The sequence below is a fragment of the Equus quagga genome, chromosome 2, assembly GCF_021613505.1.
Source record: "Equus quagga isolate Etosha38 chromosome 2, UCLA_HA_Equagga_1.0, whole genome shotgun sequence".
NCBI lineage: Eukaryota > Metazoa > Chordata > Mammalia > Perissodactyla > Equidae > Equus > Equus quagga.
Genome location: NC_060268.1, coordinates 95,843,953 through 95,856,580, shown reverse-complemented (window position 1 = coordinate 95,856,580; position 12,628 = coordinate 95,843,953). Strand labels below are relative to the sequence as shown.

Sequence of the window (12,628 nt, the reverse complement as noted above, 5' to 3'; positions counted from 1 at the left end):
CTGACTCTGTTTCCCAGGGACAGAGGGAGGCCGGCCCCTGTGCCCCACGTGGTGGAGAAGCCGAGTGGACGTGCGGCCCTTCCGTGGCCCCAGCTCGGACCTCTCCCTGGTTGAGAGTGTCCTGCTCTGCTTCAGGCTCGGGGTGCCTGATCCCAGAATGCACCTGTTTGAGGAGGACTGAACCCCCCTGTCCCTCGTCTCCCCTGCCAGGCCGGGCAGAGCGTTAAGCCTTGAGGACGCCAGAGAGATTCTCTGCACAGTCCAGAGGCCCCGAGTGTTTGCACTGACCCCAGGGCCTTGGCAGGTGCGTCCGGCCCTCCCAGCCTGGTCCTGCATCTGTGAAAGGCTCTGCTGTGGAGGCTGCTGAGACTCAGAAGCCAGAGGTTCTGCCTTTTGCAGGGCGGGTGAGGAGCTCTTGAGAGCGGCATGGAGGCGTTCCCCGGTCTGTTCCTCAATTGGGATGACTCAGGGGAGGGAGGGGCACCTGCTCCGGGCGAGATGTGCCAGATATTTCCGTTCACGACGCCCCTTAACCCTCCTGGAGCTGTTCACCTGCTTCTCGGGAATGTTTCTCATACAGGCACATGGTTTGCAGCCTACACATTTATTTCTCCACCACTACTGGGAGCTCCTTGATGGTAGGGGCTGGGCTGTCTCCTCTCCCTCTGCCCCCCATCCCCCTGTTCTCTGTCCCCCTCTCCCTCTCTGCAGCACCCAGCACAGGGCCTCACAAAGGCAGCGCTCAGTACCTGCTTGCTGAATTGAACCGTGTGTTGGGTTCTTTGTGATCTTCCACGCCCTGCTGATGAGTGAACTGTGGCTTAGAAAAGCAGCGAGAGTCGCCCAGAGCCACATCAGCGAAGGGCAGAGCTAGCTTTCCTGCCCTGGTCGCCCCGAGCCCCAATCCTGCTCTTCCTACCAGCCGCTAAATCGTTGGCTCAGCTCCCAGCATCTCCAGCTGCACCGCGTGGCCGTACCGGGCCCCTCCCGTCACTCACAGAGGTGGTGACCGCCAGCCAATGCTGTTCACAGCTTTCCAACCCTGCGTTCTCAGACCTGGAGATGTAGCGTGCCGGGATGCTGTCACCCGAGAGAGGCAGCTGCCCACCATGGCTGGGGGGGCGTGTCTGGACCTCCTCAGGGCTCCATCCTCCCGTTCACTGTCTGCATCCCCTGCCACTGCAGCATCACTAACCCCACCAGGGGGTTCCCGCCCTGGACAGCACCCCTGCTGTCCGGCTGCCCCAGCACCTCAGGACTCCTAACCGGTCATCAGCCCGAGTCCAGCTGTGGTGTCGTGTGGAGCCCTCCAATCCTCAGGGCAAGCTCCTTCCTTACTTTCTCACTGGACCTTCATCCAGAAGGTCCTTCCGTCCAGAAGAGCTCAGTGACAGCCTACCTGGGCCGGCTTCTCTCCTCCCCGGCTCGCCCTCTGGGGATGACCTTGTCCGTGGGCCGGCTGCAGGTCCTGGGCAGCAGACGGCAGCACAGGGGGCTCTCCCTGCTGTGTCTTCCTGCGCTGGCAGCCGCTCTCTGGCTTCCTGTGGTGTAAACAGGAAGCGAGACCGTGTCAATACGGTGGCCTCCAGCTGTGAGACGGCCGGGCAAGCCTCGACTGGGACTGCAGAGAAGCTCATCGTGGTCCCATAATGAGGCCCTTCCTCCACTGAGCTGGCTGCATCACGGACCCAGGAGCCGCATGCAGAACGGGGGCTCATCCTGCTGGCGTACGCGGGCTCTAGTGATGGGAAAAGGGGCTCAGGGCGCAGAAGGGGGCCGGCACGGCTTCATTTACCACTGCATCCTGGTGAACCACCCGCCCCGGAGGAGACAGAACAGTGTAGAAATAAGCGGGCAAAGAACTGCCATCTAGGCTTCACCGAGTTCCAGCTGGAACCCTCAGAGGGGGCGTCGGTCACTTTCTCCACTGTTAGTCATCATTTAGTGAGCATGCAGCAGAGGACAACGAGTACTCAGGGCGTGTGCCATCGCTTCCTCCAGCAGCACCTCAAGTGACGTCGCCAATCGATGGCAGATTCATTTTTCCCCTCTGAGCCCTGATGCGGTCTCAGGCTCCTTCATAAAACGGCCTGGGGGTGAGATGGACCAGGCACCAAGCCACCGTGTAACACTCGACCAGGGTGTGGATTTGCATCCAGCAGGAGCGAGATGCCGCCAGGGCCCGAGGACCCATCAGCACCAGGTCTGTCCCAGACAGGTGGAGAAAGCTCCACAGAGAAGGGCTTTTGTCTGGTGCGCGAACAAAGAGTAAGGATTTTCCAGGCAGAGAAGCAGGAAAACCGTGTTCCCGAGAGAGAGATACACAGAGGGAGGAACAAGCATGATACCAGCCCGGGAAAAAAGGAGGGTAAGGCAGACGTCATCGAAACGATGCCTCCCATGTTTGATCGTCTGCAAGGGGGATACTTGGCGACCCTGCGGTGGCCTCTGTGTTCGGTTCACTCCCAAGTCAGAGCGAAGGGTGGGCTGACTGTTTGACAGGACTGTGGGCTTCCTCCCAAGAGGAAGGAAGGAAGGAGGGGTAAATGCATCATTTGGGACTAAAAGAGAAACAGCCAATGTCTGTGGACTGAGATGTAATATCTACGTTGACCATAAACATTCTTCGAGAATGAAAGCTCGACAGAGGTTAGAAATGTGTCCACGAAGCATGGCCCCAGCCCCAGGTCCCTGTTGTAGAACCAAGCTCTAGGAGAGCATTTTGGAAATACTGAGAGACCAACCAACTCAAAGGAATCATTGGGCTCCTGGAACCAGTCCTTTAAGAAAGCAAGGCTTGGCCATGGCTCTGGAAGCTTAAAATATTAGGCTGATGACATCTAAGGCTCTCACACACAGGACAAATGACACGTGGCTGAGACTTAATTCTACCCCATTGGGAGACTGTAAGGTGACACCTGTTTACATTCATGAATTGCTGACATTTTTATAGGCTGACGCTCTTGGCCCCAACCACAGTCGTGAAAGCAACTTTGCCTCTTGGAACAGACACAGATGTGTGTTGTCTTTGCATCGACACATGTGGTGTTGCCTCCTCTTCATGGGGCGACTTCTTTTTTAATTAGCCCCCGAAATAAATTTGATTTTACTCAAATTTTTCTCTAAGTCGTCTTCCCCAGCACAGTGCTCGGTGGTTGAGGGAGGGGAAGAAAGAGAGGGGATAGAGATGTGGACTTGAAGTGGGGAAAGGGTTTTTTAAACACAAGTGATAGTTTGAGCTGATTTTCTAGAAGGGAGAGAATTGGCCTTTGTGGGAGAAAATACCCCGAAGGTCGTTTGGTTGTGGAAGTTAAGTCCCCTTGAGTTACAGTGGATGGGAAAGACTTGGTTGTCCATCACAGTCCAGAAGGGTCTTGGGACCGTGGAGAGAAAGGATTGCAGGAGGGGCAGGAGGAGAGAGAGAAGGGGGAGGAGGAAGAGGAGAGGGAGAGATGCTGTACACTGGGGCCAAGGAGAAGAGCATCCAGTGAGAAATCCCCAGGAACGGCCAAGGAAACTTGAAGAGTGACATCAAGCAGCTGTTTCCTGCTTTTCTCGTGCTATAATCCTTTCTCTGTGACTCCTGGTGCCCAGGAAAAGTACGCTGTGTTGGCTGTGCTTTTGTGAAAGGCTGTGGAAGGGTCTGTTGGCCACGTGGGACGAAGCAGAATGACAGAGAAGAGCAGCTGCAGAAGGCGGGAGGGTGCAGGCAGGGGCGATGGCTGCCAAAGATGAGGGAAAGCTGCTCGCTTCGCGTCTGCCTTCCCTGCGGAAACCCCTTCCTGCTCCAGGCGCCTCACCTAGGGGCACTCCCAGCCCAGCCAGGCAGGCCAAGGGCATCACCGGTCAGCCCTGTGGGCCCCACAGACCTGCCCTGGCAATGCCACACATCCTTTCCTGGGTCTCCAGGAACCAACCGAAAAGCCTGGCTTCCCAGCAGGCCGGTTCCTAATTTGCCCTTCTGGACTCACGGTCTCAGGCCCGAAGGAAAATGAAATATTTGCTTGGGGGGGGATGGGGGCAGGCACAGATCCGCCTCAATAAGTGCATCGCATGTTGCTAACCAGCCACATCCTGCCAGCGCTCGGCCCAGCTCACTTCCGCTCAGTAACCTGCCTCCCTCCTCTTGAAGACCTTCTCCCCCACCCATCAAGACCTTCTCCCCAACCCGTCACCGCCGCCTGGGAGCTTCTTCCTCTCCTGAAGTTTGTCGACTCTGATTACAGATAATTAGAGGGGATTTCCAGAGGCCCCAGTACCCCCTGCCGGGTGGAGGCAGCCACCGGGGTAAAGATGTGACAGTCCATGTAGCTGCATGGTTGGCTACCCCCGCGATGAAACTGGAGCAAGTCCCTTGGGCCCCTCTCTTCACGCTCAGGCCCCTCACCCCTCCTGGTTGTCAGGCTGACCTGAGACAAGGCACAGGAAAAGCTCAGCACAGCGCTGGGGTGTAAAAATGGCCCAAGACGTGGCGCCACCTGGCTGTCAGGGTGCCCTCCCATGGGGGACGGGACAGGACTGCAGAGGAAGGAAGCTGAGGTCGTGAAGAGGGGCAATGGAGGCACAATGACAGCAGGGAACACTGTCGTGCCCAGGCGGCTGCTGGGCGTTCACGTGAGTGGTTCAGTTTAATGCTTACAGCAGCATCCCCTCGGGGGAGCCACCAAACTCAGCCCCAGTTACCAGATAAGGACACTGAGGTTTCGAGGCAGTGGGCTCCCTCCGAAGTCCGCATCTAAGGAAGCAGGAGAGCAAAGCCGCCTGGGAGAGACACGGGACACAGCTGTTCACCAGCGCATCGTGAACTCTCTTGTAAAAGGGTGACAAGCTCTTGTCCACTGTTAGTGATCTAGGCCAGTCTTCTCCCAGGAGGCCGATGCCCGAGACCCTCTGCCCGTCCCCCAGAGCGATCTTCCAGGGTGGCTCCATCAAAAACGACCCCCACGGAAGCAATCTCATATCCGGGTGTACTCCGGATGGGCACCCAGAAGCCAGTCAGCAGGCCTGGGGCTTCACCTTGTGGGGGCCAAGCTTCAAACCCATCTTTCCGCAGCCAGCCCCATGCTCTGATGGAGCAGGAAGGACCTCCCACCACCGCGAAGGCTGCTGCTGATGCTTGAGAGCATTGTGCTCAGTTGGGGAGAACCTCAGGCAGCCAGACGCCCTCTCACCTGGGCACAGGGGGGCGAGCTGTGCCCCTGAGGGCAGAAGGCGTCCTCTCTCTCCTGCAGACTCTTCTGGGGTTCACCATCACTTTTAAAGTATTTTCTGGGCGGAGGCTTGGGTTTGGATGATGTGGGCTTCCTCACCAGAATCTCGAAGGACTTCTTCAGCCGCAGGGGCGGGTGGCTGTCCCGGCTCTCTGGGGGCGGTGGACTCTCCTGGGGGGGCCCAGGTGATGCCACGGGAGGCACCCCTGGCCCCCGCCCCAGGGGCAGGCTGGGGCCGTGCGGGCCGACTTCCAGGTCGGAGGGCTGCTGCTCGCCACCGCCAACGCCGGGGCTGCCCCCTGGGGACCCGGACACGTAGCTGCTGTCACTGCTGGAGCGGATCATGACCTTCTGGGCCCTGCGGTGTGGGGGCGCAGAGTTTTTCTCGCGCTCCTTCTCCGAGGTCGGCCGCCCGTGCCAGCTGCTCTCCAGCCTTTTGACACCTGCAGTGGGAGCACGAGGGGAGCACACAGCTGAGCTGGGGAAGACAGACGCCCTGGCCTTGCTCGTGGCTGCGCCGTGCACCAGGCGTCTGCTTCTCACGGGAGCTCACTCTGGATGGGGAGCCTGGCAGCCTTGGGCTCGGCCCCGGGCAAGCGGTACAACTATAGGTGGGGAAAATCAGCTGACCTTTCTGAGTCTCCGTGCGATGAAGACGGAGAGGCGCCCCCCGGCTTGCCCAGCAAGGAGGCGCTTGGTGTCCCAGTGAGGGGGCTGCCGGTGGCAGACGGCCTACAGCTGTTGGCCCCTTGAGGGACTGTCTCAGCTACAGAGAGCCACCTCCATCAGGGGGCAGCCCATCTCCAGTGCCTGATGGAGATGGGCCATGAAGGAGGGGCAGTTTCAGCTCCAGGGGTGGCTGAAGCTGCCTGGTGTGCATCTCAGCCCCTTGTCTCCCTCCGCCCAGGCCGGCTACCTCTGTCCCTTCCACAGGTGTGATCCCCAGGATGCTTCTGAATAAGCAGCCTGCATGCTAGAGGCAGAGTCAGCCTCCCGGAGAACCCAGCCTGCCACAGTCCATGTCCTCATCTGTGAGACGGAGAAAATGATCCCACAGTTTTGAAGCTCAGCATCAAAGACAGAGGATGTCCATGAAGGAGCTTGACCCTCGTACCACGAGGTTCCTGTTTCTTTCCGACTGAGGTTGAAGCAAGGCCAGAAAAGCCACTGATTCTGAGCCCAGCCCCCTCTTTCTCTGCCCTCTCCGTCCAGACTTTCTTCCTAGTTCACCCCACCTCCCATATTCCCAGCACTGAGGCCATCGCACATCCTCGAGAGGCCCTTCTCTCCGGTGGTAACTGTCAAAGATGCCCCTTTCCCAGAATCACGGCTCAGAGGAGTGGGAGCAGATGGAGGCCCAGCCTCTTGGGTAACTTCCAGCTCATCTGTGAGGCCAGGAGGGCTGGAGGAGCCCGTGGGAGGGAACAACGGCCAGCTGAGCTCGTAATTCAAATGCTCTCTAGAGAAAAAGTTGTCTTTTGCTTTTTCCTGGTCATAAAATAGGGCATCCTCATTGGAGAAAACTCAGCCACAAAAAGGAAGGGATGAAAGCAAAAATTCGCCTGCAGTGCCATCAGCCACAGACAACCACTGTCAGAATGTTGGTGAGTCGCTCTGCCGTCTTTCCTGAGTGTATGTGCATGTTGAGTGGGTGCAAAGGGTAGAACAGAGCTGAAGTAAAATTTTGTGTCCTGTCCTTTTCTCTGAACGTTTTGCCCGACTGTTTAACCTCCTTGTCAATATTGGTGCTAATGGTTGCGTGCTGTTATATCATGTGGACGTTCCATGAAGGCTTGGCCAACGCCGGATGCCTGGGCCCTCATGCAACCAGCCTGGTTCCCCTCCCAGACCCTCTGGGCACTGAGTGGTGTGATTTTTGGTAAAGGAGCCCCTCAGGGCCTTGTTTTTTACAGTAAAATGTGCATAAAAATTATATGTGACGATTTGGTAAAATATTGCATTAGTCAGCCCAGCGTCTGACATGATAAAAACTCAATAAACATTAAATAGCATAGTATTAGATATTATTATTTATATTATTGTGAACTAGGGTTGGAAAACTCAAAAGCCCTCGGCGGCAACTGTGTGAATGGCAACCTGGTATGAGATAACAGGGAGTGGGGAGTACTATGAGGAACTGGAGAACACCTGCCCATCTAAACAAGTCAAACTCAGATGCCTTTAATGTCTCGCGCCTCCCAAATAAAGCAGAATTGTGAGCCAAATCTAGCTGGTGGACCACTAGCTTTCAACCCTTGTCCATGCTCATCTGTGCTCATCTTTGACGGCTGTTCTTAGATATTCCTGGGGTCGGAGGTGAGTTAATGGCGAAACTCTAAGCTTTCCAAGAAGGCAAAGCTATTACAAGTCAAAGTTCATTATTTCCCTTACCTTCCAGACTCCACTGATGCCTCTCCTTCCCAAACGTGATATTCTCCACGGCCTGGGCCACTGCTGCTTTCAGCTGCTGCTCAGAGACCTAGAAAATATCGATCACCTCCTCAAATAAACAGGGGAAACTCACGCCTCAGAGTCCAAGTCCTGTACCAGCTCCCAAGCTGAGCCCCTGGACTCCAGTTTCTTTCTTTCCATTCTACCCTGCAAACTGCTGACAAATTCTACTTCCAGAAATATGCCAGCTGTCAGTGGTTTCCCAGCATCTTCTAGGTAAAGTCCAAGTCCGTCACTCAGGGGTTCCCAGGTGGCCCGTCTCAACTCTCCAACCTTCTCTCCTCTACCGACTGCAGAACTGTAGGAAAAGTTACCACTTCCTAGTTTACCTCTGGGAGCTATTCCATTCTTGGCGATGCTGTCATGACATCATCATCACCGTCATCAACAGCAATGTCATCACCATCGCCATCGCCATTTGATTGTCTGGGTTGTGCCTCCCAGGTTTTATCATCCTAGGCTAATAGTCAACAGTCTTGGAGTCTTGGAGCCAAACGGACTGGCATTCAAGCCCCTAGCTGTGTACACTTAGACAAGTTACTTAACCTTCTAAGCCTCAATTTCTGCTTCTGTAAAATAATAGCAATAGTTATCCTACCTCACAGTGAGGACAGAGCATTTTTAAAAAAAATAAATCATTTGACACCAAAAGCACAGGCAACCAAAAAGTAGACAAATTGGACCAAGTCAAAATTTAAATCTTCTATGCATCAATGGACACAATCAAAAAAGTGAAAAAGAGACTCATGGAATGGGAGAAAATATTTGCAAATCACATATCTGATAGAGGGTTAAGATGCAGAATATATAAAGAACTCCTATAACTCAACAACAAAAAACCAAACAACCCAATGAAAGAATGGGCAAAGAGCTTGAATAGAAATTTCTCGAAAAAAGACATACAATGGCCAATAAGCATTTGAAAAGATGCTCGACATCTCTAATCATTAGGGAAATGCCAATCAAAACCACAATGAGATTCCATCTACATCCATCAGGATGGCTACTATCAAAAAACCATAAAGTAACAAGGGTTGGTGAGGATGTGGAGAAATTGGAACGCTTGTGCACTGCTGGAGGGAATGCTGCCTCTGTGGAAAACAGCATGGCAGTTCCTCAAGATACTAAAAATAGAATTACCTTATGATCCATAAATCCCAATTCTGGATATATACCCCAAAAAGAATGAAAAGCAGACACTTGAACAGATATTTGTACACTCATGTTCATTGCAGAATTATTCACAATAGCCAAAAGGTGGAAGCAACCCAAGTGTCCATCAACAGATGAGTGGGTAAACCAAGTGTGGTATATCCATGCAATGGAATATTATTCAGCCCTAAAGAGGAAGGAATTCCTGTCACTTGCTACAACATGGAAAACCTTGAAGACACGCTAAGTGAAATAACTCAGTCACAAAAGGACAAATACTGTACAATTCCACTTAAATGAGGCACTTAGAGAGGGCAAATTCACATAGAGACAGAGAGAATGGCGGCTGCCAGAGGCTGGGGGGAGGGGGAAATGGGGGGCTGTTGCTTAGTGGGTGCAGAGTTTCAGTTTTGCAAGACGAAGAGAGTTCTGGGGATGGATAGTGGTGATGGTTGCCCAACAGTGTGAATGTCCTCCGTGCCATGGAACTGCACACTTAAAAATGGTTAAGATGGTAAATTTCATTTTATATGTATTTATCACAATAAAAAAAATAGTAATACTAAGTAAATCATTTCAAGGCTAGATGCAGGGCCTGGCAAGTGCTAAACACTCAGTCGATGAGAGTTACCCACAATGGCAGTGCTGGAAGGTACAGACCCCTCCCTCACTTCGGAGCTGAAGAACTAGAGGCTGCGAGAGGTTAGCTCGATGTCCAGCATCACCAGAAGTCAGCAGCAAAGCTGGGCACAGGCGTCCTGCCCCCACGCCCTGCGCCCTCTGGTCTCTGCCCCCTGCCCTCAATGCCCGTGCCTCTCTGCTGCCCCAAACCCTGCCTGTCCCTATGACCTGGCTCCATCATCTGAGCCGCTGGGCCCGTGACTCCCTCGTCCCATGGCCTCTGTGGCCTCCGTGTATGCCTCATGTCTCCAGCCAGAACACAAGCTCCTCAAGGCGGAGGGCCACAGCCTCGGCCCCGCACGCTGCTCCCGGCTCCCTGCTCGCTCTCTCACCATCATACTCAAGAGCAGCAAGAGGTGCAGATCAACTAACTAAGATCCCTTTCTTTTCTTCTATTGTCCAGAGGTTTTGGCAAAATGTTCACCGGAAGTCAGAAGTCTGCTCTTCCCTGGCTGGCTTATCCTTAACACTCTATAACTGCAGGGGGCGGGGCCCGAATCCCACCCCAGGCTTGGTGTCGATCTTCCCCTTTATTCCATTCTCGGTCCTGTTTCCGCGGGGAGTTTGGGAGTCCGTTAGGGAAGACCGTAGGTTTTAAGTCTCCACTCAGTGGCTCCACCTCGGGGCGAGTTCCTTCTCCTTCCTAAACTGCTTCCTCGTCTGCGAAATGGAGGGAAAACCACCCCGGCTTCAGAGAGCTGTTCCACACAGATAAATGCAGCCGCGTATGTCGTGGCTCCCGGAGACTGCCTGGCGCACACGAAGGATGAAATAAATCGTAATGGTGACAATCACCAGGTTCCCCAAAGGGATCTCACTACGCCATGGCTTCAACCCCAAGTCGAACCCCAAACTGGGTCCCACTCACCAGCCATCACCAGCCCTAAATCTCTAACCGCCTACTGGGCATCTCCACCTGGACGTCCCACAGGCACCTCCGTCTCATGAGGTCACTCTCTTCCCTCCCAAGCCCACTGCCCTCTTCCATCCTCTGGACCGGTGCTGGCAATACCATCACTCAGTCTTTCGATCTGAAAACGCCCGGATCATCCTAGGCTCTCCCCTCACTCTCACTCCAGAGCGAAGCAGCCAACACGCATTGTCGATTCTTCCCAAATGTTGCCTGTTCTTCTCTGTTCTCTTCCCGCGTCTATTGTTGAGGGCAGGCCCGCACCATCTGTTTCCTTCCTCGTACATACTCCAGGCTCCCCCTATTCCATCCTGTCCTAGCCAGTGCAATCAAAGGTGGAAAAAAATAAAATCCGACCCGTTCTGTCTACAGCCACAGACCCGCCCCAGCTCCTCACTATCACAGAATGAGATGCACACTCTTCAGCACCTGTTTAAAGCCCTTTACGCCATAACCCCAATGCCTTGTCGAACTCCATTCTCAACATTCTCACCCGGTACCTTACGTCCAGCCCCACAGAACCTACCACTCCTTCCATGACAGGTCCCTCATCGCTCCATAGCTTTGAACTTTGTGTTCCCGCTGCCTGGAATGACCTTCCTCAAATTCCTTGCCAGTGAAAAACCAATTTGGTATCTCTTGCTTTATGTAACCTTCCCTTCTGTATCCCTGTGTTCCCATAGTACTGGCTACCCTGTTTGCAATTATTTCTGCGTCATCTCTCCAGCGAGACCCGGAGCTTCGGGAGAGCAGGACTGTGTGCTCTCGTGCCTGCGTGCTCAGTGCCTGGCTCCAGACAGTCACGTAGTGGGTACCCACTAGACGATGGATGAATGAATCTCTCCCATCTGCAAGCAGGGACCCTGGGTCTATATTTTCCTGCCCAGGAGCTTGTAACCCAGTTGCAAGAGCTTCCCTAAGCTAATGCCAATTGCCTCTGGTTCCAGGAGCTCGTCAGTGGACCCCTGCTCCAGACGTTTGTTACTGCTGACGCTTGGAACAAGTTGAGGAAATTCAGGTCCAAACCCAACTGGCAACGTCTCCATTTTCATCCATTTCTTGTTCCAATTTGGGCACTCCAAGAGTAAGCCCCAGGGGGTGTTACCTGTGGGTCTGGATGTCGGCTGACAATGATGGGGACGGGACCGGGGTCACAGTGGCTCAGGATGGCATAGACTTCATTGAGCGTCATGCAGTGCACAGGGGCATCGTTGATCTCCACAATCTCATCGCCACACCTGCAGAAGCACCGACAGGACGCTGTCAGCGGGCTAGTCAACGTGGCTCCCCTGGGGGCCCACTCCTGCCTGGGCTGTGGGATGAGACCTAAAAATCGCACCCCTAGGTAGACCTCCTCAGGCACCTGGCTGAAGCTCAGAACAGGGCAGACAGACCAGCGCACAGCTCACCCCCTCGCTGTGCGACCACCCAGTGGGAGATATTTCCTACCCAGAGTGGGTGGACATGAACAAATTGTAACCCTCCTCCTCCCTTTCTGGTTGAACTACCCTCCATCAGGATTGAGGGCATGGTTTAACCAATTAACCAACAAATTATGATTGAACCAATCATGTCTTCTCTTTGGGCCTCAGTGTCCCCATTGGAGAATAGTTAGGAGGAAGGACGGATGGTATGTGCTAAAAAGGAAAGAAGAAATAACCGGACAGGGGAGCAGTTGAGGTTCTCGGGAAAAGAAATAAGGAGAGAAGGCGATGGAGTTCATTCCTGTCGTAAGGCGGGAAGTGAGTTACTGGCAACCTAAGCAGAAAAAAAACAACGAAATGGAAAAAATAGGGTTGCATCAATGCATGGAGGGTTTGTACAATGCAGCCCCTTTGTTTCATAGATGGGGAAACTGAGGCACAGAGGGTGAAATTATCTCCTCAGTAAGACCTAGTGTAGGGATCAAAAAATTTTTCCTGGAAAGGGCCAAACGGTGAATCTTTTAGACTTTGCAGCCATACCATCTCTGTCGCAACTACTCAGCTCTGATGTGGTAGCGTGAAAACAGCAGCCACAGACAATACGTACGCAAGTGAGCATGGCTGTGTTCCAGTAAAACTTTATTTAAAAAAACGTGTGGTGGGCCCCAGTTTGCCGACCCCTGGGCTAGCTGGGTATCGGGGCCAGGGCTGGAAGGCAAGTCCCCTGATGCTGATCTCACTCTTCCTCTGCTCTGGCTGCTGCCGCCTCCTCCTGCATCTGCTGACTTGCTCCCCCTCCA

General features: G+C 54.0%; 1 protein-coding gene across 3 annotated transcripts in view; it reads right to left on the bottom strand.

Annotated features, from left to right (window-relative positions):
* IL16 (interleukin 16) overlaps positions 1-12,628 on the bottom strand; it is a 110,446-nt gene that overhangs the window by 12,452 nt on the left and 85,366 nt on the right. For all 3 annotated transcript variants that reach the window (XR_006887656.1, XM_046654995.1, XM_046654994.1), the window contains 4 exons: positions 11,510-11,642; positions 7,602-7,689; positions 5,172-5,653; positions 1,400-1,541 (listed from right to left, as the gene is read on the bottom strand). Coding sequence is in view for 2 of the 3 variants with exons in the window: in XM_046654995.1 (XP_046510951.1) it covers positions 1,400-1,541; positions 5,172-5,653; positions 7,602-7,689; positions 11,510-11,642 (845 nt within the window). In the remaining variant the exon portion in view is untranslated. The remainder of the gene's footprint in view (positions 1-1,399; positions 1,542-5,171; positions 5,654-7,601; positions 7,690-11,509; positions 11,643-12,628) is intronic.